We start from the raw sequence: 27143 nt of genomic DNA, 5'->3' as shown, positions 1-27143 counted from the left end.
CCATGTTGACTCATGTCAACATCCTCCACCTTCTTGAGGCCCCTTCAGAGTTCTGGTCTGCTGCTCTGAGACTCACGGGGCTTACTTCATTATGTTACTTTTCAGTATACCTTAATATTTTCATTTAGGGCAAGACTTTCTAGCCCTAGGATAGGAATTAGAAAACTTTTGGTGAGATACAGTCTGATAACATAATTGAGAAAAGAATGGAAAATGCAAAACTCATGACTCTCTTTGTGAATAGCAAAAGCAAAGATTTTATTAACTACTTGCCCCTAAAACGAACTTTGTAAACAGTGTATTCTTCTAGTTTGATTTTGCTTAGGTAGCACTGTTTCCTTAGTATTAGTCAGCATTGTTAGCATTTTTGAGAAGTCATAGATTTGGTGGAGATTTGTGGAGGAGCTGCTGACTTCAGAAGAAATTATTACAGCAGAAAATAAATTATGTGGTGCTATAAATACTTGACTCAGTGACTCAGCAAATTCCCTTTATGTCCAAAGTGCAAACATTTTGTACCTAACTCAGGAGGTCTGTTTTTAATTTCTTCAGCTTTGCAGTTGTCCCTGTTTGTCAGTGATAGATTTTTACATGACATGAGAGACATAAAGATAAAGAGAGACCACTTCCAGAGGGAGGCTTAAGTGTTGGGGAAATGAAAGCAGGGGCAACCCTCAGTCATAGGAGTGTTTCAGTATTGATGGCAGGAGATTACCAAGAAGTCAGAGAACCATCTGGAATGACTGTGAGAAATTAACTGTTTTTATTATACTCTTGGGTAGAATTTCCAACTAATAGAATTAGAGCTGTAATCCTAGAAGCAAACCCCTGGAAAGCATGTAATTAAACTTTAAAATATGTAATTTGTATATTAATATGTAATTAACAAGCATTCTGTGTACCTCAAATACCTGTATTTAAGATTTTTTAACCAGACATTTGAGTTGATGTCAAGATGTGCAAGACATACTCTTGGCCCTCAAAATCTATTAGGAGACTGATTATATATACACAAACTTCAAAAATTATTTTTTACTTGATTATTAGTTTAGTATTTGGTTTTTAAAACCTAATGAATTGTTGGCATTTTAATAAATATTATCTCAGCATGCAAGAATAGGAGCAATATAGGAACTTACACATTTTCTTATAAAACAGTAGAGCATTACTTATTTAAAAAAGAAACCCTCTGTACCTTGATCAATTTTGTTGTAATACAAATATTAACACTGTTGTTATTATGTTTTATCACTTTGGCAACTAAAATCTGTCAGATGCCGTTTTGTATAATCCTGAAAAAGGTCCTAATACGGTATTTCAATGCATTTTTGAGCAAAACCAGTCCTAAATGTAACACAAAACTGATTGAAATAATTGTTAGATAAATGGGAGAAAATATTCACAAACTATACATCCAACAAAGGGCTAATACCCAGAATCTACAAAGAACTCAAATCAGCAAGGAAAAAACCAAACAACCCCATTAAACAGTGGGCAAAAGACATGAACAGAAGCTTTTCAAAAGAAGATAGACAAATGACCAACAAACATATGAAGAAATGCTCAAGGTCACCAATCATCAGGAAGATGCAAATTAAAACCACAATGAGATATCATGTCACCCCAGTTAGAATGGCTTTTATTAAAGAGTCTAATAACAATAAATGCTGGCATGGATGCAGAGAAAGGAACACTTACACACTGATGGTAGGACTGCAAATTAGTACAACATTTATGGAAAACAGTATGGAGATTTCTCAAAGAACTAAAAGTAGACCTACCATTTGATCCAGCAGTCGTACTACTGGGTATCTACCCAAAGAAAAAGAAGTCATTTTATCAAAAAGATACCTGCACTCAAATGTTTATTGCAGCACAATTCACAATTACAGAGATGTCGAATCAACCCAAGTGCCCATCAATTTATGAGTGGATTAACAAAATGTGTATATATATATCGTGGAGTACTACTCAGCCATAAAAAATGAATTAATGTCTTTTGCAGCAATTTGGATGGAACTGAAGACCATTATCCTAAGTGAAGTATCTCAAGAATGGAAAAACAAACACTACATGCACTCTAATAATTTGGAACTAATTGATGGGCACACATAGGCACAGAAAGAAGCAAAAGTCATGGGAATCAGGAAGGGGGGTTAGGAGGGAGAAGGGGAAGGGTAAAAACCTACTTAATGGGTACAATGAACACTATGTGGGTGATAGGCACACTTACAGCCTTGACTCAAGCATTAGATAAGCTATCCATGTAACAAAAACATTTGTACCCCCTTAATATTTTGAAATAAAAAAATTGTTAGAAAACTATAAGCAAAGTTCTACATAAGATAGTATCTTAGTCTGCTCATAACAAAATACCACAGATTGGGTAGCTTAAACACTAGAAATTTATTTTCTCACAGTTCTGGATGCTGTAAGTCCAAGATCAGGGTTCCAAGCCATTCAGTTTCTGGTGAAGGCTCTCTTTCTGGCTTGCAGATGGCTGCCTTATCGCTGTATCATGTGGCCTTTCTTCAGTACATGCAGAGAGAAAGAAGAGAGCAAGCTCTTGGTGCCTAAGGACACTAATCCTGTTGGATCAGGGCCTCACCCTTATGATCTCATTTAACCCTAATTACTTCTCTACTCCAAATACAGCCCACTAAAGGTTAGAGCTTCAACATAAGAATTTGAAGGGGACATAAACATTCAGTTCATAACAGGAAATAAAGAGGGAACAACCAAGGAAGGCATTTTGAAAAAGTAGCATTTCACTAGGCTCTTGGAGAATGAATTTTAACTATTAAGGATTGGAAGGAGGGATTCCAAGTGAAAGAAACAGCTTGACTGATGTCATGGCAGTGAGAAACAAAGAGTGTGTTCAGTACACAGAATAGTTACCTGTTTTACCTGCAGGATAATATCTACATGAGTGAATAGTACTCAGGAAGTCAAGAAAGGGAAGATGTGATCAGATTATTTAGTACCCTATAAAACATCAGTTTCTGGTTTTAGTACTTCTGACTAGCTATATGGCCTTGGTTATGTTTCTTTACTTCTGTTTATCTCGGCATCCCCATGTATGAATGAAAAAATTAAGCTATCTCAGGTTTCTTCTAACTCAGTCTATACTTCAAAACAAGTAAATGATTTAAATTTAACAAGTGTTAACAGGCAGAAGAATATATTACCACTTATATAAGTTGAATTTGAACTCCTTCCACCCCTCCATGAATTGGGCACCTTATTCAGCATATTCCAAGCACCCAAACTGGACCTCCCAGGGGGACTGACCAGGCAAATTGGGAAAACGTATGACTTCCCCTGCCTGGTTCCACACCCTTTTTCCAACTTCACTGGCCCTGTTATTTTCTCCTGCTTTTGACCTCCAATTCCCTCATGACTGGGCTGTTTACCCTGTTATGGAAAGTTAATCCCAAAGCCTTCTTTCACGTTCAGTTATGGACAATTGGGTGAAGGTATCCCTAAGCCGATAGTAATATTTGCTTTTTAATAGGAAGTAGACCTTTTACTATAAAAATGAAACATGGAAGTAAACTTTTAAACATTAATAAATAGAAGAGATGGGGGTAGGAGGAATGTGGATTTTGTGGTGTCCCTAAAGGCCTTGGAAGTGAGAAATGATCCCTTAAAGCTTGAAAATCATCTCCAGTACTAGAACAGCTTAATGTAGATTTATAGCCATTTATTCTTAGCACTGGGCCTGCCTTGGTTATTTTTGGCCAAATAATTACTGTTGTGTACTCATTTTCTAGAATTATACATATAATTGTTGGCATACCCATGCAAACACTTGGATAACTTTGACCCATTCTGTATAATTCAATAGGTAATTCTTTCTCCTAGGAAATGGATATTAGGTTCACAACTTATTCCTCTTTCTAAAGGCTCAATTTTAATGAACCTTTCTAAAATAAGAAGCAGTAAAATTGAAGTTGAAAAAGAGCTGTTCTCCTCAAAAATTGAGACATACTTCTTCTCAATAAATAAAATTTCTACCCTTATATATTTAGCTTACAATATTTTCTCCTCAAAAATAGGTTGGTCTTTTTCTGTTAGGTGCACATGCCAATCAAGAGGTATTATCTTCATAATGAACTTAAGTAAGGAGCTTGGATGATTCATCTGAGAATATTCTAGAAGTCAAAAACTATTCAAGGCCCAACCCCAGTATTTACTGCTCTGTGGCCTCCACTTTGCGTAGGCACTACCTCAGTGAATCACATTGGCTGTCTGTCACTCATTCTTTGAAGACCACAGCTTCAAAATAAAACCTTTAGAAAGTGTAGGCACTGAAGTAACAGTTACAGTTTAAATGCACCCACAGTTGACTGTACCATGGATGCAACCTGCAATTTGAGTCTTTATTTGGTCACTGACAAGAGTCTAAAAGGTTTTTTGTCAAAATATCAGTGAAATTTGAAAATTTGGGCCCCAAGATGTTGATTTTGTTGTTTATAGGAAATACTTTCAAGACTTTGCTTTTTGTAACTCTGTTAACAATTTTGTTTTTTTTGGTCTCTGGAAAAGTTGAGTAGATGGAAACTAAGAAAGGAAGAGATGTCCCTACAAAATTGTAATTCAGTAGTACTGCAGTTTTTGCTTTCATCCAGTAAGAAGTTGAATATAAGTTCATTTTTCTTAGAGTCACTATTATTTATTTGGCAATAAAAATTCCAGTTAATCACTTGAAATCAGTTTACTAATCATGTTTTTCCTCTAGATTCTTTTTGTCATTAGAGTAGTCTCTAAGATAGTGATAACATTATCCAAATTTAATCAGAGGATTTAAACCCTAAAGTTTAATCACACAAGAAAGTGTGCTCTTCTAAGGAGTTTCCCTTTGTCCTTTTTTTAATCCTAGTGTAGTAATGACCTATTAAATACAGAACATTTGGAGCTAGATGATTATAGCCGGCCTTCTAGGTACATGCCTGCCTCATTGCCCACTCGGATCTCTAAAACTGCTTATCGCTACTCTACCTAGGCAGGTGCTTCTATTTTCCAGAGATATCCATGACTTCCCACCTGGGCTTTCTGCTGTTGTACTATGACCTTGTACAACTATGCCTCTGCCCCCACTATCACCTGGAGCCTCTGGCTGCTGCTTCTGTTTACTAAATATATATTAAATGCCACATACTGTGCTTAGCATTTTACATACAGGATCTTCCTACCTTCGTGGGGCAGAGCTACCCTGAAATGAAGTCAGCATGGTATACCACAATCTTTTTAGTTTTGCTTCCCTAATGTACCTTCTGAATTGTCAGACTGTGGTGAATGACTACGACCACTATTTGTGACTGCGAGATAATATTTTATACTGTAGTAATCCATATCTCTTTAGGCATTTGTGACAAACTACATTAATCACTTTTTAGTGATTGCTTCAGCTCACTGGAAAGACTCCTTAAGTCATAGATAGCCAGTCCTCCTTTCATCTCTGGTAAAGTGGAATATAAGACTCTAGCATCAAAAAGCCAAAGCCATTTTTAGGGTACCTAATCTATTAATTTTATCTAGGAACAATATTCAGTTCCATCAGCAGAGGGGTAAGAGTGACTTTAGAACATATGCTGTTTGGTGTAAACATATAGCCTCTTTGTTACTCCATCTCTGGAATCTACCAAGCCAATGGGACTTGCGCATCGGAACCAGTAGCTGTCAATTCCTCTTCCATCCCCACTTGTTGTTATGTTATACCTTGTTATGAATTTGCAACTCCCTCACTCTAGATCTGGTTTTAAAACAATTTGCTTAGAAGATTGCCCTTGCTTCAGGAGCAATTGTATGAAAAAGAAGAAAGAGACAGTATAGATCATCTAATTAAGTAGTAAAAGCCTAGGGAACAGCCCCTTGTGAACCAGAATTCAGTTAATGGGTATCTTTATAGAAGTATATCCTAATGGCAGAGGTAAAAGCATAAGAGATTGAGGCCAAATCAAAGAATTTCAGTATCAACAAAACTTCACAGTATCCCAGTTAATTTAATTTTCTAATTAATCAAGAGTTAAAACCTAAACATTTCATTTCAAATCACATAGTTGGAAATCTTATTTTGGGCTACTTTCCTGCCTTGGTAAGTATAGTAAAAATAAACACAATCAGCCACACTTTTCATTTGAGGTTTTTGTAGGACTTTGGATTTATAAATTCTCACCTAAGAAGAAAGATTAAGGAAGTAAAGATTCAAAAGATTGTGCTGAATCTTAGCTGAGCCTACATACCCTGGCAGGTTTGGAGTTAGAATTTATTTTTCTGAAATCTCTAAAGTATTGGGGATGAATACTATAGCTGTGGCTGCTAGGCAGTGAAAAACTCTGCATGACATAACAGAGATGTTTCCAAGCCACTCAAGGGCCCGCATACTGTGCAAGAACAAAATTCTAAGATGATGAAATATCTGTAACACCTGCTTCAAGGTCATTGTAATGCTTGTTGACCTACCCATTAACTTAGTCAAAACACATGTCAAGGTCTATATATGATCATGTGCAAGTTAAACAGACTGATTACCAAAATAACAACAAAAAAAAAAAGAAAACAAAAACTTTTTTACATTTATAAAACAATTATAAATTTGATTAGTAACTATACACTTGATATTAAAGAATTATTTTGATTGATACATAATTATATATATTTTGGGGGTACATGTGATATTTTGATATATGCATACAATGTGTAATGATCAAATCAGGGCAATTAGGATATCCAGCACCTCAAACATTATCATTCCTTTGTGTTGGGAACATTTCAAATCTTCTCTTCTAGCTATTTTGAAATATACAACAAATTATTGTTAACTATAGTCACACTACTGTGCTATCAAACACTAGAACTTATTCCTTTTATCCAGCTGTATTTTTATACCCATTAACCAACCTCTCTTTATTCCCCACTTCCTTACCCCTCCTAGCTTCTGGTAATCATCATTCTACTCTTTACCTCCATGAGATAAACTTCTTTTGCTCCCACATACGAGTAAGAACATATGATATTTGTCTTTCTGTGCCTGGCTGATTTCATTTAACATAATGACCCCAGTTCCATCTATGTTGCTACAAATGACAGGATTTCATCTTTATTATGGCTGATTTGTATTTTGTTATGTATATATACCACATTTTCTTTATCCATTCATCCATTGATGGACACTTAGGTTGATTCCATGTCTTGACTATTATGCATAGTGTAGCAGTGAACATAGGCATGCAGGTATCTGTTCAATATACTGACTTCCTTTCTTTTGGATATATATATCCAGCAGTGGGATTGCTAGATCATATGGTAGCTCTATTTTTAGTTTTTTGAGGAACCTCCATACTGTTTTCCATAATGACCATACTAATTTACCTTCCCACCAGCAGTGTACTAGCATTCTCCTTTCTCTGTATTCTCGCCATCATCTGTTATTTTTTGTCTTTTTGATAATAACTATTTAAACTGGGGTGAGATGATAGCACATTGTGGTTTTGATTTACATTTCCCCAATGTTTAGTGATTTTGAGCATTTTTTCATATGCCTGTTGACCATTTGCTCATCTTCTTTGAAAAATGTCTGTTCAGATCATTTTCCCATTTTTAAATCGTATTATTTGGGTTTTTTGCTTTTGGATTGTTTGAGTTCTTTATATAGTCTGATTATTAATCCCCTGTTAGATGGACAGTTTGTAAATATGTTCTCCCATTCTATAGGTTGTCTCTTTACTCGGTTGATTGTTTCTTTTGATGTACAGAAGCTGTTTAGCTTGATTTAATCCCATTTGTCTAGATTTGATTTTGCTGCCTGCAGTTTTGAGGTCTTACCTAAAAAATCTTTGCCCAGACCAATGTCCTGAAGTGCTTCCCCAGTGTTTTCTTCTAGTAGTTTCATAGTTTTGGGTCTCATATTTAAATCTTTAAACTATTTTGATTTGATTTTTGTAATGTAGTGAGAGATAGGGATCTAGTTTTATTTTCCTACATATGAAGTCTAGTTTTCCCAGCATCATTTATTGAAGAGACTGCCCTTTCCCCATTGAATGTTCTTGGTGCCTTTGTTGAAAATCAGTTGATGGTAAATACATAGATTTATTTCTGGGTTCTCTATTCTCTTCCATTGGTCTGAGTCTGTTTTTATGTCAGTACCATACTGTTTCGGTTACTATAGCTTTGTAGTATATTTTGAAGTCAGATAGTATGATGCTTCCAGCTTTATTCTTTTTGCTCATGATTGCTTTGCTATTCAGGGTCTTCTGTGGTTCTATGTGAATATTAGGATTGTTTTTTCTAGTTCTGTAAAGAATGTCATTGGTATTTTTATAGAGATTGCATTGAATCTGTAGATTGCTTTTGATAGTATGGTCATTTTCATAATAGTCTTCTAATCCATGAACATGGGGTGTCTTTCCATTATTTTGTGACCACTTCAATTTATTTTATCGGTGTCTTATAGTTTTCCTCATAGAGATCTTTACCTCCTTGGTTAAATTTATTCCTAGGTATTTTTTTTGTAGCTACCATAAGCAGAATTGCTTTCTTGATTTCTTTTTCCACTAGTTCACTGTTAGTGTATAGAAATGATATTCATTTTGTATATTAATTTTGTATTCTGCAACTTTACTGAATTTGCCTATCAATTCTAAGAGTTTTTTGGTGGAGCTTTTAGGGTTATATATAAGATCATATTATCTGCAAATAGGGACAGTTTGACTTCTTCCTTTCCAATTTGTATGCTCTTATTTCTTTCCCTTGCCTAATTGCTCTGGCTAGGAATTCCTGGTATTAAAGAATTATTGTTAATTTTTTTTAAATTGTGGATCTGCAAAATATCCACATGAAATAATTTCTTATCAGAAATATAGTTAATGTATAATAACCCCAAAATGGGCCAGGTGCAGTGGCTCACACCTGTAATCCTAGCACTCTGGGAGGCCGAGGCAGGCGGATTATTTGAGCTCAGGAGTTCGAGACCAGCCTAAGCAAGAGCAAGACCCCATCTCTACTAAAAAATAGAAAGAAATTATATGGACAGCTAAAAATGTATATATATATATATAGAAAAAATTAATCAGGCATGGTGGCACATGCCTATAGTCCCAGCTACTTGGGAGGCTGAGCCAGGAGGATTGCTTGAGCCCAGGAGTTTGAGGTTGCTGTGAGCTAGGCTGACGCCACGGCACTCTAGCCTGGGCAACAGAGTGAGACTCTGTCTCAAAAAAATAAATAAATAAATAATCCCAAAATGCAGTACAGATAACAATGAGAATTACCATATTTCTTGGGACCCCTTTTAAGTACTTCCAAGCCATATTAAATGATACTGAAACCAATAATCAAAAGTTGACAGTTGACATGTGATAATGTTCATGCACCATTGTTTATAATAGTAAAAAGTTGGAAATAACACACATGTCGATTATCAAGAACAAGGAAATGCTATATATTCATACAATGGAATTCCATACATTAGTTAAATTGTGCAGTGTTGAAAAACTAGATTCTGTAGCCCAATTTGAATCCTAGCTCTGGCTGTGCCACTTCCTAGCAATGTTCCCTTGGGCAAGTGACTTAACTTTGTGCCTCAGTTTCCTCACTTTTAAACGTGAAATAATAGCACTAATCTCAATGGGTCATAAGATTGCTGTGAGGATTAGTGAGTTGATAAATATTCATAATGAGGACTTAGTATAGGTTGGTTATACTAATTCTTATTACCTGGATAAATCTAGTAACATAATATATGAAAAAACAAGTTGAAGAATAAAACAGTATTGTACCATTTATATAAAGTTTTAAAACCTGTCAAAAATGGAGGTGAAGGTTAGGGGGAATTTGGATTATGTTTATAGTTTTGAGAATACCAAACCCCCTGGCAAAGGACTTAACAATGGCCTTGCATTTGGTTTCTACTAATTTCTGGACCACAAAGGAAAGAAATTGATTTACCCTCTGATCTCTCACTATATACTAAGCAGCTTAAGACAGAATCATTAGAAGGATAAATGGTTTAAAAACAAACTTCAGTCCTATCATTCCAACTGTCATTTATAGAACCTGGCACTTCAAATGAATACTGGGTAATTCTGGTAGATAAAACTTCTCATGCAGAAATTGCATACCTGGATCTTTTCAGCAACCCAGTTTAGACCATTCTGAATTTGAGGATATTTGCACTGTTCAATCTCTGAGTATCAGTTAGTAGAACAAGAAAAACTATAGTAGATATTCATAATCACCTCTGTTTAACTAAATAGATTACTTACTATTCTGTAAACCCCACTGACTCATAAAGACAGTATCCTAAATACTCATTGCTTTTAGGCCATTTTCTTTCTGTCCCTACTAACTGAGTTGTATGTTTATAAAAGCCAATTGTGTTTTGACCCAATTAATTACATAGTTTTGTTAGATATTACATAAATAGGTGAAATATGAGTTGTATACATGAAAACCTTTAATAAGGGGTAAAATAAAACCTGCAATGTAACTTTTATATTCTTTGTGGATATATACAGGTAGAAAAACAAAATGGGAATGATACATACCTAATTTAGGATAATTGTCACCTCTAGGATAGGAGAGAAATAGGATCTGTAGAGGTATGCAGTGGACTTCAGATCTATAATGTATATCCTTTGTTTAAAGAAAGCAGAGGGAGGGAAGCAATTTTTTTTTTTTTTTTTTTTTGAGACAGAGTCTCAGTCTGTTGCCCAGCTAGAGTGCAGTGGCATCGCTATAGCTCACTGCAACCTCGAACTCCTGGACTCAAGCGATCCTCCTGCCTCAGCCTTCCAAGAACCTGGGACTACAGGCACATGCCACCATGCCTGGCTAACTTTTTTTATATTTTGTAGAGACAACATCTCACTGTGTTGCTGGTCTCGAACTTCTGGCCTCAAGCAATCCTCCCGCCTTGGCCTCCCAAAGTGCTAGGATTACAGGTGTGAGCCAGTGCACCCAGCCACACAAGTATGTTTAAGATACAAAGCCAGGTTTTGAATACACATTTTTCCTATTTCTCATCTTCCTTTAGTTTGTTTCTAAAGATGAAGCATTTCCAAAAATTATCCAAAAATGCTCCAAAATTTATTTTTTTTATTTTTTTATTTATTCTTTTTTTTTTTTTTTTTTTTGAGACAGAGTCTCACTCTGTTGCCCGGGCTAGAGTGCCATGGCATCAGCCTACCTCACAGCAACCTCAAACTCCTGGGCTTAAGCAATCCTACTGCCTCAGCCTCCTGAATAGCTGGGACTACAGGCATGCACCACCATGCCCAGCTAGTTTTTTCTATATATATTTTTAGTTGGCCAGATAATTTCTTTCTATTTTTAGTAGAGATGAGGTCTTGCTCTTGCTCAGGCTGGTCTCCAACTCCTGACCTCGAGCGATCCTCCTGCCTCGGCCTCCCAGAGTGCTAGGATTACAGGTGTGAGCCACCACGCCCGGCCTAAAATTGATTTTTAAAGTGACTTAATATCTGGACTTGGTCAGGCTACAATAGAATCACAAAAGGACTTGCTAGCACCATCCCCAAACTATGTAATGAGGTACACTTATATTCCAGGGACCAGAACTGGATAGGAAATCTCTGGCAGTTTAGGCAGTGAATCTCTGCATTATTCTTTAAGACCATTACATGATTATGGAATGAGTCCTGCCAGCTAGCTTTCTTTCCTGAAATCTGGTTTCCCCTTGAGCTCCTTAATTGGAGCCTTGGGCCTGGGGAGCAAACATGTCTAGCCAGACAGGCCTTAGACAGGCCCCTCATACTGACATCTTAACCTTTCACTGACCATCTCATCTCTTAGATTATTTGTATCCATATATTTGGATTTGAATCTGGCCTGCTGGTTGGCAAGCCCCATGAGTTTATTCTTCATATCCTGTCCCATGCTGGGTTTCCTCTGAAAGCTTTGTGGAAAATGAATGGCATTGCTTAATCTAGTACTGTCAGGACTATTTTTTCTAGATAAGAAAGGAAGTCAACACATTCTTAAACATCTCATAAAATTACATGGCACCATATCACTTGTTTCTTTAGGATAGAATCATAAAAATTATTATGAAATGTAAAGTAAATATTGTTGCCAGAATTGCAGGGAAAGAAAGAGAGATGTCATTTGACAAAAGCATTCCCAACCACCACCACCACCCTCACACCCATAGTATGGATTGAATCTCATCTTTGCACAAAATAAAAGATTATGAAGGTGCTATACAGACTAGTTTGAGAAACCATCTTTGGGAAAGCTTTTTCTTTAAACCAGAGAAATGATTAGAATTAGGAGATAGTTTTATCCACAGGTGCTTATTTTTCTCTGTTTACTAAAACTACTGCTACTGTCACAGGTTAGACTGAATCTGAAACCCTAAAAAGTCTCATGACATCTTTTTCTGCATAGTTACATTACAGTTCTGTTTTGTTGAATTTCTTAATTTTGTATCTTACAGAAACAATGTAGAGTAACCTTATTTCTATTTCCATCTCTTTTATTCATCTTGCCATGTGACCTCGGGCAAATCTATTTTTTTAGAGTCTCTCAAATGTACAGTGAACACATACAGTATTCACCTTAGTACCCACTTTCTAGCCCATCCAGACTGCAAAGCTCCATTTTTCTAATTTCTGCATCAAGCCATGAGGGAGTCTAGGCAGAATAAGGGGCTACTGCCCTCTGCTGGTCCTGAGAACACACCCGCCCATCAGTGCAGTGGCCCTGCCCATGCTCACACTGAGGGACACAGTGCCCTTTGTGTGTGGTTGAACAGACATAGCAAGAAACCACAAAGAAAGCAAGCAAATTACATGTTTGGAAAAATAATAATATTATTGTAAGTTTTGGGGTATTATTGATTTCTTATGCACATATCAGGAGATAGTTTTATCCACAAGTGGTTTTCTCTGTTTACTAAACCGACTACTACTATCACAGATGCCGTAGCCCTTTGTGACTGTCTTGTAACCAAAATTGTTTGTCCTATAGTCACTTCATGCTGGGTAATTCTTACCTAGTAAACAGGCTGTGGGTCCTGACCCTGTGGCCTACTGTCACTCTGTTTTGCACCATTTTTCTACCTTGGAAGATACATAGTCCCACTTTTGTTCAAAAGATTTAGAGAATGTTTTGCATATTAACTTTTAGTTTGTGAATAAACAGGAAGATACAGGTTGAGTATCCCTAATTTGAAAATCCAAAATGCTCCAAAATTAGAAAGTTTTTGAAGGTTGACATGACACCCAAAGGAAAAGCTCTCTGGAGCATTTCAGATTTCAGATTTTCATATTTGGAATGCTCAACCAGTAAATATAATGCAAATATTCCCATATCTAAAAAAATCCAAAATCCAAAACACTTCTGGTCCTAAGCATTTCAGATAAGGGATACTCAATCTGTAATGTCAACTAAAATGTGCCAAGGAGGGTGTATATACAGCATTAGGGAAAAAAATGCTGAAGGAGGAAGGCAGGGCTTCGTTACACCCTCAGGTTCCTATATAGCTCTGTTAAGTTTTAATTAAAAAATTATAATTATTAACTTTCTTGGTGTGTTGATTATCCTAAAACTATAATATTTTATAAGAAACTGATAAGGGTTTCTTAAGAGCTCACATTTTTTTGAGCTCATCTATATTAATATGTTTTTTGGACTCCAAAATTTTTAGAGTTGCTATTCATTATATTGTGCAGCATTTATAAGAAATATAAATTTCTGGACTATACTCATGGGAAAGGCAGTTGAGAATTACGCTTTTATCTTACTTGAATTTGGGGCCTTTAAAATCTCTTTGAAAACAGGCTTGTGCACTGCTACTGGAGTAATTGTTAGTTCTTAGAGTAAGGGACTAAAAAGTGAAGCGGAAAAAAGCATGTGACCCACAAACCAAGTATCTTCATGCAGAGTATAAAAGCCACTTGTGATTCACAGTGTGTGTGGCTTCTGCTTACGCACTCACAAAACCACACACGTTTTGTCCATGATTTCCCATAGGTAGATAGGTCCATGATTTCTATAGATAGTAGTTGTGTCTTAAATGAGCAGACAGGCATCATTAAGTCCAAAAATGATCCGTGTGCATCTTCCCCTCAGTGCATTCCTGACTTCTGCTTCCTGGTCAGCCCCAACTTACAGCAACATAATAGGGAGAATTGGATTTATAGCCGGTCACCTCAGCAGCAGTACACAGTCCTATTTTGAAAAGTTCTTACACATGGAATGCAGTACACAGGGATTCATATAGGCAAGATCACAACCACTCTGCTTCTAACTACACAAGTACTACATTCCATGGTACATGCTGTGCCTATTTCAGCTCTAGACCAAAAATAAAATTAGCATGTATTGAGCATAAAATTTTTTACCAGGTATCTCATATACCTGGTATATATCCCTAAGAAGCCAACCAGCTTTTGCAGCATAACTGTTACATATGTAACCTTAATAGTAATCTTCAGTGTCCAACATTTCAGGAAAAGAGAAGTTGGCTTATTAAATTGTTTCAAAAGAAAATTTATCAGAAACTTAGTTCTACTTACAGAAAACAGATGAACTCAATTCCGAAGAATAAAGTGGACCCAAAAAAATGCCTGTCTATTGAAAATGGCACCTGCCCCTTCTTGAGAAATAATGAATTTAAAAATTTTTCAAACATCCTTAATGAAAGCAGTGGCTGTGGAAAGATGACTCACTCAAATCATTAACTGAAATTTGGTGATATAAATTATCTTTACAATTAAAGATGCAATGTTATATAAAGTTTTGTCAGAGGTTTCAAGGCAGTGTATTACCTTGGAAACAAAATCATAAGGTGGGGGAAAAAACAAAAGTGCTAACTGGCACCTAATTTGGCAGTTAATTTATTTTATGATTTGCTTTCAGTTCTTTTGGAAGACAATTTGGTGTAGTAAAAAGAGCAGGGGCTTTGGAACCAGACGAACTTTGGGCTTGAAACCCATTTCCACCACTTACATAATTGTTATATGGCCTTGGACAATCACTTAAACCTCCCTGAACTTCTCTCTTCCTTAAATTGGGGATAATAATGTGCATCTTATGAGATTTTTAGTATTAAATAAGATATATAAATATATAAAAAGTGCCTACCAAGTGTCTGCAGAGTTAGTTTTCCTTCCCTCTATTGTTAATCACCTCTTAAGTTTACTCTAACTCTGAAGCCCAGCGGGAAGTCCTGGAAAAGAAGGAGGTTTAGTTTGTGTTTATCTTCCCATGCCCAGATTTGGTTACCAGAAAATGCCCCTGAAGCCCAGAGCAATCTTCTGGGAAGTGTGTGAGCCCGGCAGGAGCTTTTATGGAGAGGTAATGGGCTAGAGCCAGCAGTAGGAAGGGTGCAGTTCCTCCTTCATGATAGGCCCTCATTCTGTGTGTAAGGCCAACCTACAGGTTCACTCACATTTCAGTTAGTGCCCTTAAAAAAAATGTACTCTAAAATCAAGTAGAAGAAATTTTAAATTATCTGGAGTTTTATGTTTAGGTTATAATGGATTTTATTATATTTCCTAATTGTAGTAATATTTACCAACTCTACAGTACCTACTATATACACAGTAACAATGCTAGGTATGTTTCATATATTCTCTAATTCATAAAGTAACAACTTTGATTTTTTGCTATTGCTAAAATGCCCATTTTGATAGATTAAGTCACTGAAACCCTCAAGGATTCAATAGTTAAGCCCAAGGTTACCATTTAAAATGTAGTAAATTGCTGATTGCTAAACATGTACTGCCATAAGATATTCTTTAGAGAAATCCTTTGATCACATCTATGATTAACTGTGGCCCCTGTGACCTTTCAAACTGTCATAACTCTGCCAGCTCCATGTTGATGGATATTGTGTGTTCTCACAGAAACTTGCCCCTGGAGTCAGCCAGTTTGCCTACACCTGTGTACAGGACCACCCCATTTGGACGAATCAGCAGTTTTGGGAGACAACCTTTTACAATGCAGTGCAGGAACAGGTTCGCTCCCTTTACCTCTCAGCCAAGGAAGACAATCATGCCCCACATCTGAAACAAAAGGTAAGAGGAGAGACAAAAAGAAAGATACTTGTGTGGGCCTAGATTCTGGCTTTGAGGAAAGCTTATACAGATGTTCCCAGGGCAAAAAGAAATCTAGCCACTTCCTACCAGTGCATTTGGGGGTTATTTTAGGGAGCCCTGTGGTGAGCATCTTTTTTCTGTTGATTTCTGACATCATGTTTTTCCATAATAACTTCTTACTACAGTTCTTTAGCCTAGGATTATTTTAATGTGTTTTAATAAATAAGAATTCTGTGGAAACAATTTTATGAAGTTAAATAGAAAGAACAAATCTAAAATACCTAGGCATACATCTCTATACAACTAACTTTCCTGAAGAAATGTCAAGTTAAAGTTAATTGACTCTAAAATAAGTGTAAAATTTAGTAGTTCTGCTCAAAAATAGGCCAGTAATAAATCTAGGTCTTCTTTTAGGAATATTCTGTATATGTTTCTGTATATCTTATCAGCATAAAATGTCTTTAAGAAAAATATCAAGAAAATATTTTAAAATAAAGAAAATCGTTTTTAGTGTGAAAGAGTAGTTTACTAGCTCTCTGGTTTGGGGCAAGTTATGTTACTTCTCTGTGCCTTATTTCCTCATCGGTAAAGTGAATATATGATGATTATAAAATTTTAATGTCTTAGTATATGTAAAGTGCATTGAAGAGTACCTAGCACATAGTAAATAAGTGTTAGAAACTGTCATCCTCATGAATTGAACTTAAAGCAGCCTATTCAGCGTTATACTTCAGAAATAATTGGGTTGGTGGGGTGTTAATATTGATATATCTCAAAAGCATTCATAGAGCAAACACATGCCACTGCTTTTATGTCATCCATTCTAAAGAGGTCTGTCTCTGAGCCGTAGGTGGGGTACAAGTGAGACCATAGATGTACCAGCTCTTCACAAGTTATAAAGTGCTTTGCTATTGCTTCCTTGGGTTTGGCAAATGGTTCCACTCAAGGCCTGTTAGATATGGAAAAAAAGACTAGGTTTTGTTTTGCAGTGGTTGTTATGTTTTGTTTACATGTTTTCATTTTTGCTGACACAGATACCTAATAGAAAAATTACTTAAAACATTTATGTTTTTTGAAGCTCATATGAAGTGATGGATGTTCTATTTGGATTGTGTTGCTTTGTTTTTTAGGATAAGCTTCCTGATGACCAGTACCAGGAGAAGACAGCAATGGATCTGGCAGCTGAGCAGCTACGCCTTTGGCCGACTCTGAGCAAATCAACTCAGCAAGAGTTAGTGCAACATGAGGAAAGCACTGTCTTCAGTCAGGCCATTCACTTTGCAAACCTCATGGTCAACCTGCTAGTTCCACTAGACACAAGTAAAAACAAGCTCCTAAGAACATCAGCACCAGGTGACTGGGAGAGTGGAAGCAACAGCATTGTCACAAACAGGTACCAAAATGTGGACATACAGAAATCTTCCTCTTACTCTTGTTGGGGCCATCTTGACTTAGCAGAGAATGTAAACCATTTTGGGAAAACATTGCTGTACATATTTCAAAAATTAACCATTTTTTCTCACCTTTAGACTTGCTCAGCTCTTCTCTATAAAAGATTCACTTCATCCTACTATTCTTAACCACCTCCCACACTCTCTTCTCTTTTATGACCTAACTTTCCAAATGTCTCACCCACGACTGAACCAGCCCTTCAGTCACTTTCTGCCAAAGCAATTTATAGAAAGTTTGCTCTGAAAAATTACTAGTGAGCATCTTTTTGCCAAAGTGATTGTTTCCGAAATAATCCTTTTCCTCAACTTTATAGTCATGTCCTTAACCATGCCTTACTCTCTACCATCCAATGACTTTACCACTGAGAATAAAACCCAAAATCTATTCCCTGGCTACTGCTTATTTCCTATCACTCTTCTGTCAAATAAACTGGTCTCCCTACTGATGCTAATCCTTAAACACTCCACGCATATTACTGCCTCAGGTCCTTTGTACCTCTTGTCCCCTCATTCTGGAACACTCTCTCCAAAATAGTCATAAGAATCACTCCCTCGCTTTATTTAGGTCTCTGCTCAAATGTTACATACCCAGAGAGGCCCCTGTGACTTCCCTATTTTAAGTAGCACCTCCATCACTCTGTCTCCTACCTTGCATTATTTTCTTTCATGACATTCTCCACACCCTAATTTATTTCATATGTTTGCTTATTATCTGTCTCCTTTGTCTGTTTTGTTCATTGCTATATCCCCGGGGTCTTTGCACATAGTCGGTGCTGAAGAAATATTTGGTTGAACAAATGATTAAATGAATGAATAAATGAACAGGTCACCCCAACAGAAATGAAATTCTATCCTTTTTAGGGCTTCAGTGGTGGATGCTGCAACATCCTTGTAGTTCTTCTATCTCCCATAAATTATTCATCTCAGGCTCTTTCAGGCAGCTCCTCTTCTCTTTCCATTCTCAATTCTTCTGCCAGACTCTTTATACTCTGTTGGAAGCTCATCCGAAAGCCTAAATCTCTGGACCCAACCTCTCAATCTCCCTAACCTGGGTACTTCATTTTTGTCAAGAGCACATAAAAGTTTCTGATCTTCCAGGCTAGACAACTTAGAGTCAGCATTTTACACCATATAGTGAATGCACAGATTTCTTATCTCTTCTTGTATAGAGTTTCTAATCTATCCCCTGGTTATTTTATGTTGACAATATAGTTTAGGCCCTTAAACTTCAAGCCATAATTATAACGGTCTCTTGGTTGTTTTATTTTTTATTTCTCTTTCTTTCTGTAGTTATCTGACGTACTGCCAAAAGAATCGTCCTGAAATGATGCTTTCACGTTCCTTTACTGCCTGTGATTCCACAAGACTCTGTTTCACTAATTCTGGGCTCATCTGCCTGATTTTTAAGATCTTCCATAATCTGTCCCCAGCTTTATCTCCCACTGCCAGTCAAGTTGATCTCCATTATGACCAACAATAACTATATTTTCTTTTAAAGTTGTCATTATAGACAACCATGCTCTCTCAAAGTCTGCAGAGTAAATGGAAAGGAACCTAAGTCCTTTAATGGTTTCAGATGATGTGATGGCCATATTCTTTGCTTAGCTTTACTTTAACACTGATTCAGCTAATGTGGTTGGCTTTGGAGTAAAGAGAAGTGAATTGGTTAGAACAGACAAATGAGTCTTTTCCATGATTAGTAGTCTAATTTGTTGAATAGTAGGAGCTGAATAAGCAACAGGGGCAGAGATTGAGCTTTCACATCTGTTCCACTTCAAATCTGTTCCCCTCTCTTGGATGATTTTTATCACCTAGAGAGGAATGATGGCTTGAAAGTGGCCAAATAGGTTGTAATTCACTCAGAGAGAGATAAATTCTGGCAAGAGGAGGGTTCATAGGGCAGTTTGGTCCTTCCGTATGGAAGAATATGCTAGTTGCTGAGAAAAATATTTTACTTTGCCTACCAGGGAATATGTTCCCCAGTTGCCAAAAATAACCATATTACTTTGTTTGGCTCTATGTAGTAATTAACTTGGGAGGGTAAGTTTTTTTTAGAAGATTCAGGTAGCTCATAATAAATGCTTTATTTTCTATGGTTCCTGAGTTCCTTCTGGGAGAATGACAGAAGGTATCCCTTACAGACACAAATCTGGGTCCAAAGGATAATGCCTGACAATATTTTCCAAATATAGGCACGTAGAACATTGAGCACATGTTGATGGCTATGTACATTGACTACTCAGTAGTATTCATTTGTTGCATTTGTGTACTGACTGTGACTTCTTTCCTTGACTGTCTTAGTATTGCAGGAAGTGTAGCTGAGAGCTATGATACAGAGAGTGGGTTTGAAGATTCAGAGAATAATGACATTGCCAATTCTGTTGTGCGATTCATTACCCGATTTATTGACAAAGTTTGTACAGAAAGTGGAGTTACTCAGGATCATATCAAGAGCCTTCACTGCATGATACCAGGTAATCACTTTGCAGTATTAGAGAATCACAATATTAGAGATAATTGAGTTGCAGCATCAAACCTGTAATACTTGTCTTCCATGTAGTTTAGATTATTAAATATGAAATGTCTGATTTACTTAGGTACTAAGTTTGACAGTTGATATCTCTGTCATTTCACTTTGACATTTCTTGTTTTATGTTTATGGTGAAGGTACATCCTCAGTCTTTCAAACACATGGTTTGGCTTGTGAATATCTTTCAGATTTTTTTAAGAGCAATTTTTGTGAAACCATGGGTAAGTTAACAATTCGTGTTATTTTCAAATATGAGTTCCCTCATGGAACCAGTGCAGTGCAGACAGCTAGAAATATTAATGAAATGTTTGGGAAGGATGTGGCTAATGAACGCACAGTATGTGGGTGGTTTGAGAAATTCCATTCTGGTGATTTTAATCTTGAAAATAAGCCACATGGATGACCTGAGACCAAGGTGGATAATGATGAACTGAAAGCTGTAGTGGAAGCGAATCCATCTCAACCTACACGTGAATTAGCAGTAAGGTTTGATGTTACTATTCCAACAATATTGGACAATTTGAAACAAATCAGTAAGGTAAAGAAGCTGGATAGATGGGTTCCACATGAATTAAATGAGCGTCAGAAGAGAAATCATCCCAAAGCTTGCCTTTCTTTGTTGTCACAACACAAATTCGAACCATTTCTACACCGTATTGTTAGGTGTGATGAAATTGGATTCTTTTTGACAATCACTATTGTTCAGCACGATGGTTGGATAAAGATGAAGTGCTGAAACAGAGTCCAAAACTGAATATTCATCACAAAAAGCTGATGGTGTCTCTTTGGTGGTCAAGCACGGGTATTATCCACTACAGCTTCATGAAACCTGGGCAATCAATTACAGCGGATGTCTACTGAAACCAATTGGACAAAACAATGATGATGCTTGCGATGAAGCAGCTGAGACTGGTCAATAGAGACAGGCCAGTCGTCTTGCAAGACAACGCTTGACCACATGTTGCACAAACAACGCTGCTCAAACTACAGAAGCTGGACTTGGAAACTGCGTTATCCACCGTGTTCACCAGACCTTGCACCAACTGACTACCACTTCTTCCAGGCTTTGGACAACCTCTTGCAAGGAAAAATATTCAATGCTCAACAAACTGTGAAAAACACCTTTTGTAATCTGATTGCCACTCATTCTCCAGGCTTCTTTGCTGCGGGCATAAAAAAGCTACTGTGAAAATGGCAAAACTGTGTCAATAGTTTAGGCACATACTTGGATTAATTGTACTGCTTCTTGTTTGAGATATAATAAACTGTACTTTTGATTTGAAATCAGACATTTCATATTTAATGACCTAAATATTTTCTGATTTGTTTTTTTAATGTTTGTAAAGTGTTGTAAAATACATATATAATATAAAATTTTCCATTTTAACCATTTTTAAGTGTACAATTCAGTGACATTAATTTCATTTATAATGTTGTGCAACCATCACCATTATCTATTTCCAGAACTTTTCCATTACCCCAAACAAACACTCTACCCATTGAACAATAACTCCTGCTTCCCAATGCCCTAGCCCCTGGTAACCTCTAATCTACTTCCTGTCTCTATGAAGTTGCCTACTGTAGATATTTCCTGTAGGTGGAATCATATAATATTTGTACTTTTGTATCTGGCTTATTTCACTTAGTGTAATGTTTTCAAGGTTCATATATGTTATAGCATGTATCAGTCAGAACTTCATTCCTTTTTATGGCTAAATATAGTCTATTGTCTAGATATTCCACATTTTGTTTATCCATTCATCTGTTGATGGACACTTCAGTTGTTTCCACCTTTTGACTATTGTGAATAATGTTATTATGAACATTCACATACAAGTATCTGTGTCCTTGATTTCATTTCTTTTGGGTATATACCTAGGAGTGGAATTGATGTGTCATATGGTAATTCTAAGTTTAACTTTTTGAAGAACCACTAAACTTTGATTAGTTTTTAATTCTAAAATATCCATAATTTGTTCTTTTATTCTGCTTGTTTTGTGCTCTTTTATTTGAATACTGTGACTCATCCTAGGAATTGTAGCTATGCACATTGAGACCCTAGAAGCAGTACATCGAGAAAGCAGAAGACTTCCGCCTATACAGAAGGTAATTATTCCAAACTACTTGCTTTCAGAGTATAACATCTCTTCTTAAAAACAAATAATAGATGGTTGTGCTCCAGAAAATACCTTCTCTCTTAACCTTTAGCAGACATTAGCTCCAGTTTTAACGATACATTAAACTTTTAGAGGAGTTTGTCATATAGAACCTTATAAAAAGGATACTGAAATAGGGACAGTATCTTTTCTTAGATTCAACAAAGGAGCGGTAATAACCTCTTGTTGAGTCTACTATTATAGGCAGGTCATACATTATGAACAGTTCTGACTTCTAACTCAATGCAAGATTTTATGCTGTGCTCACTTCCCCCCAAAAAAGGATTTAAGGCAATTGCCATAAAAACACCAGGTCCCTGAATCTGGCTGTGTATCAGAAGCAGCTGGGAAGTCTAGTAAGAATTCAGTCCCGAACCTCACCCCAGCCTCCTGAATTGGGGTACTCTGGGTCATGGCCTGGGAATCTGTATTTTCACAAGCCTCCCAGATGATGTTTGCAGCAAGTCTGGCACCAGTAGACTAGGGTTCAGGATCCTCTTGCTGATATAAAAGAACTATTGAAAAAAAATTCAAAGAAGAGATCAGAAGCCAAATAGGTTGGAGAGAGAATTTTGTCAGAAATCTGAGATGCAGTGATCATTATACTTTGGCTTTACATTTAGCTCTAAGCTTCTTAGAGCCAGAAAAAGAATAGTCAAATTTATATAGTTTTTATTGCTTAGTAATAAATAAACATGTTAGACCTTCAGGAGAGATTTTTTTTTCCTCTCTAAGCTCTTCAGAGGAGTATGTCATATGGTTCCTCATATAAACGATACTGACTGAGTCAAGATTTCCTAAGTTATATAAATGTTCATTACTTGGCCAAGAAGGACAGGTCTTTTAAAAAAACTCATCTATTTTCTTTAAGTATTTGTTTTTTCAACATTATTGCGAAAGTAATAATGTTCTTTATATAAAATTCAAGCATGAAAGAAATATACATTGTCCAAAGTGAAAGTCCTCTGTAGTCCTCCCTACCCCACCTGTACCTCCACCTTTAACCATAGTAGCCCCACCATTAAGAGTTGAGTTCATATACTTACAGTTTCTTTTCTTTTTCCAAAAATGAGATCATAATATACATACTGGTTTCCAACTTGCTTTTTTTACGTAACAATGTATTCTGGATATCTTTCTATGTTAATACATATAGGTCTATGTCATTTTTATTAAAGGTTTCAAAATGTTCCGTTGAATGTGTATTTCAAATGTTTGTGTTATTTCCCGATGTTTTTACTGTTAACAAGCAATTCTGAAAGAATCCTTTCATACTTGGATGTACAAACTTCATTTCTTCCTCTTACCAAATCTGCTTTCTCATTTGACTATCTGAAAAGTCTGGTCTAAGTTTTTTAGGTCTGTAACTGAAAAGATAACCTTAGTCTAAGCGTTAGAAACCCCTCAAAGGTTGCATTTAAAATACTTTCTCTGTTGTAAGCCCAAGATTCTTAGACCTGCTCTGCTGCCCGGAGAAGAAATTGTTTGTGAAGGCCTTCGAGTCCTGCTGGATCCTGATGGAAGAGAAGAAGCCGCTGGAGGTCTTCTTGGAGGTCCTCAGCTCCTCCCAGCAGAAGGAGCCTTGTTCCTCACCACATACAGAATTCTCTTCAGAGGGACTCCCCATGATCAGCTAGGTGTGACTCATGATATGTCATCAGAACACGGGTATCTGCGTGGTACATGAGGTTTTGATTCAATCTGTGCACAGTAATTTGTAGATAATTTCAAATCCAAAGTAAGCTTTTTGCCACACAGGTATTTTGGGGGATACTTTTGTCTGTCAAAGCTGATGATAATTTGGGTCATAGATTTTTACTTGAAGAATAAAGGATATCTTCTAAACAATGAATCAAGTGTTCATTTGCTGAAACAATCATAATTTCATATTGTAACCTAGGAATAGTCACCGTATCTAACTGCTAAATATGTCTTCTGCTGATATGCCCCGGCTTTCTGAGTCCTGTAGTTAACTGTAAAGCCAAGGTCTTCCAGACACGGGATCCTTTTTGTGGAAGAATATACTAAGCACCACAGGGTTATTCAGCACCAACTAATCCCACTTCCTTCTTATCCTATTTCAATTAACCCCACTTCCTTCTTAGCAAACAGCTTCTCTTCTACTCACCAAATTCCCATAACTTCTATTTCTATTTTCTACTACTCTATACAACCTTCTATATTAGAGAGGAATAGCATGCCCTTTCCAAAAATAATCTGCATTATCGTCTTAAATTCACTATAATCGCTAAATAAATATTCTCATTGATGGGAAAAGCACATAAGGTTTTGGGCAAAACTATTGAACTCCAAGTCATAAAGCTCAGATTTGGATTGCTGTTGACCAGTCTTGATAGCTTAAGTCACCTAACCTCTGTGGACTTCATTTTCCTCTTCTATAAAATTAGGGAATTGGGTTTTCATTGGTGGTAATTCAGTGGTTCTTAATCTTGCCTGTATATTTAAATTAGCTGGGAAGCATTAAAAAAAAAATACCAATTTCTGGGCCCACCCCTTAAACAGTTGAATTAAAATGTAAAGCAGTAGGAATGGGGAGACCCAGGCATCAGTACATTTCTTAAGCCCACAAGTGACTGTGATGAAAATTGAGGATTGAGAACCAGTGGGCTAAGTGGTCACTAAAGTTCCTTTCTCCTCTGAAATTATTTATTCGGTAGCATCTGATGAATATGCACTACATGCTGTGCATTTTATTGGACAATGAAATTCAGATGTATTAAATGTATTATCTTTAAAATCTTAACAGTTATATCATTCCTACATTGGATAGAATCAAGATTGTAGATATAAAAGATGGCTTACCAAAAAGTTGCTTTTACTTAAGCAAAGAGTTGAGAATTTCAATAAAGAAAGATGAACTCATAGGAATAGCTGTGTTTATTGTGAAAAAGTGAAAACCAAAGCAAAATCTCAACCCTCTTTGTCATATTGCTCTATACATAATTTACATTGTATTTGAAAGCAAAAGTACTTTTAAATGAAACTAAATATATAGTACTTATAATTTTTTTGTAGTAAGTAGGCCTTTTATGAGATTAGTAACCATAAACATACATTTTGTACATAATAACATGAAATAGTTATGTGGTCATTTAAATTGCTATAATTTATTTCTTTACAGAAAAAGCCATGCTTGGTGCCATATTGTTCTCTTGTTTTTTCCTTTCAAATTTTGGGTTGATTTTACTTTTTAGGAAAATTATTTTTATCAGAGAAAATATTTTTATTTGCTTTTTATTTCTTTTTAAATTTCCAGTTTAAAATTTCTCCTTTAATTACAGGCATAGAAATATGATAGTTTTACATGTGTTATATAAGTAGAGGTTGTTTAATACATCCTAGAACTTAAATCCTATGTACACCCTGACTTTGCTTATCCTCTGGGTATGAACTTGATGTAAGAGGATAGTCAGAATTTTCCAGGTTAGGAATTGACAGATCCAGGAAATGAGGAATTCTGATGACAATAAATGAATAAATGTGTGGGCTCTTAAGTCAGATAAACCAAGTTTAAATATCTCCCTACCTCCTCCCCACCCCGGCTTACTAGCTGCAAGGCCTTATTTATTACAGCTCCTACCATGTTACCTGTACCACTCTACATGCTCTTCCTCTTCCCCTCTGCAAATTCAAATCCTATATTCTCTCCAAAGCTCACCTTCCTTCTCACTTCTTCCAGAAATCCTTTTCTGTCCATCCAGCATACAGAACTCTCCTTTTCTGAAATATTTAAATCCTTGTAGTCTGTTCCCTCAAAGCTGAGAGTTAACCACGTTATTATATTATATTCTGCATGTGACTGTCCTCCCATGGGAAATTGGAAGCTCTCCAAGGAAAGCTTTGTGTGCGCTACTTTTTTGCTAGATTCTCACCTTCATAACCTCAGGTAGTTGATAAATAATTATTTATATTTTCACATTCTTGCTTTAACAGTTAAACTCACCTGGGCATGGTGGCTCACACCTGTAATTCCAGCACTTTGGGAGGCTGAGGCGGGAGGATTGCTTGAGGCCAGGAGTTTGAGATCAGCCTGAGCAACATAGTGAGACCCCTGTCTCTACAAAAAAAAATAGAAAAATTAGCAGGGCGTGGTGGCTCGTGCCTGTAGTCCTAGCTACTTGGGAGGCTGAGGCAGGAGGATTGCTTGAGCCTGAGAGTTTGAAGTTGCAGTGAGCTATGATGACACTTTATATAAAAATTTTACATAAATTTTCTTATATAGGCTGTACTCTAGCCTGGGCAACAGAGTGAGACCCTGTCTCCAAAAAAAATTAAAACTCTGGGGCCTAAGTTCAATCCTGTAGTCCTGTCATATACATATTATGGTACCTTTTACCTCATATGGAAACAGACTTTAAAAACCTGTTCTCTTTTGCTTTGTCCTTATACTAAATATCTTGGATGACTTTTCAACATGTGAGGAATACTTCCTTTTTCTGTATAAAACCTCCTTTCCTGTAAGATTGTCTTAAACCAGGTGATACTGTGTGGCACAAAGCAGGTTGGGGAGAAAGAAAGAATGAAGGCAGGCAGGCTGTGAAAGTTCCTTGACTCTGGGAGAGGATTATGTCTCAGGAATGACTTGTCATGCAATAAAACTAATGAATGAGATTCTAGAATCATGGCATTTTCTGTCACTGCATTCCTGGACATTTCCTCTCTAGATGCTCAGGGAAGCAACAGCACTCTAGAAATGAACCATAAAGTGCTGTTGCTGAGTCTGTATCCTGTCTTTCTACAGTTGGTGAGCAGACCGTTGTGCGGAGCTTTCCCATTGCCTCCATCACAAAGGAGAAGAAGATTACAATGCAGAACCAGCTACAGCAGAATATGCAAGAAGGACTGCAGATCACATCAGCATCTTTTCAGGTATTAAAAAAGGATGCCAGCTGAGTGCAGTTGCTCACACCTGTAGTCCCAGCTA

The 27143-nt window shown here is 36.6% G+C and overlaps 1 protein-coding gene across 2 annotated transcripts in view; it reads left to right on the top strand.

The window, feature by feature from the left end:
* Window positions 1-27143, top strand: part of SBF2 (SET binding factor 2) — a 397036-nt gene that overhangs the window by 306536 nt on the left and 63357 nt on the right. For both annotated transcript variants that reach the window (XM_045557501.1, XM_045557500.1), the window contains exons 18-23: window positions 15870-16040; window positions 17192-17454; window positions 19814-19986; window positions 22075-22148; window positions 23640-23835; window positions 26961-27088. In XM_045557501.1, the coding sequence (XP_045413457.1) occupies window positions 15870-16040; window positions 17192-17454; window positions 19814-19986; window positions 22075-22148; window positions 23640-23835; window positions 26961-27088 (1005 nt within the window). The remainder of the gene's footprint in view (window positions 1-15869; window positions 16041-17191; window positions 17455-19813; window positions 19987-22074; window positions 22149-23639; window positions 23836-26960; window positions 27089-27143) is intronic.

The sequence above is a fragment of the Lemur catta genome, chromosome 7 (assembly GCF_020740605.2).
Source record: "Lemur catta isolate mLemCat1 chromosome 7, mLemCat1.pri, whole genome shotgun sequence".
In the NCBI taxonomy this organism is placed as follows: Eukaryota; Metazoa; Chordata; class Mammalia; order Primates; family Lemuridae; genus Lemur; species Lemur catta.
Note: the sequence above shows the minus strand (reverse complement) of the source record. Positions and strands in the feature narration are given on the sequence as shown.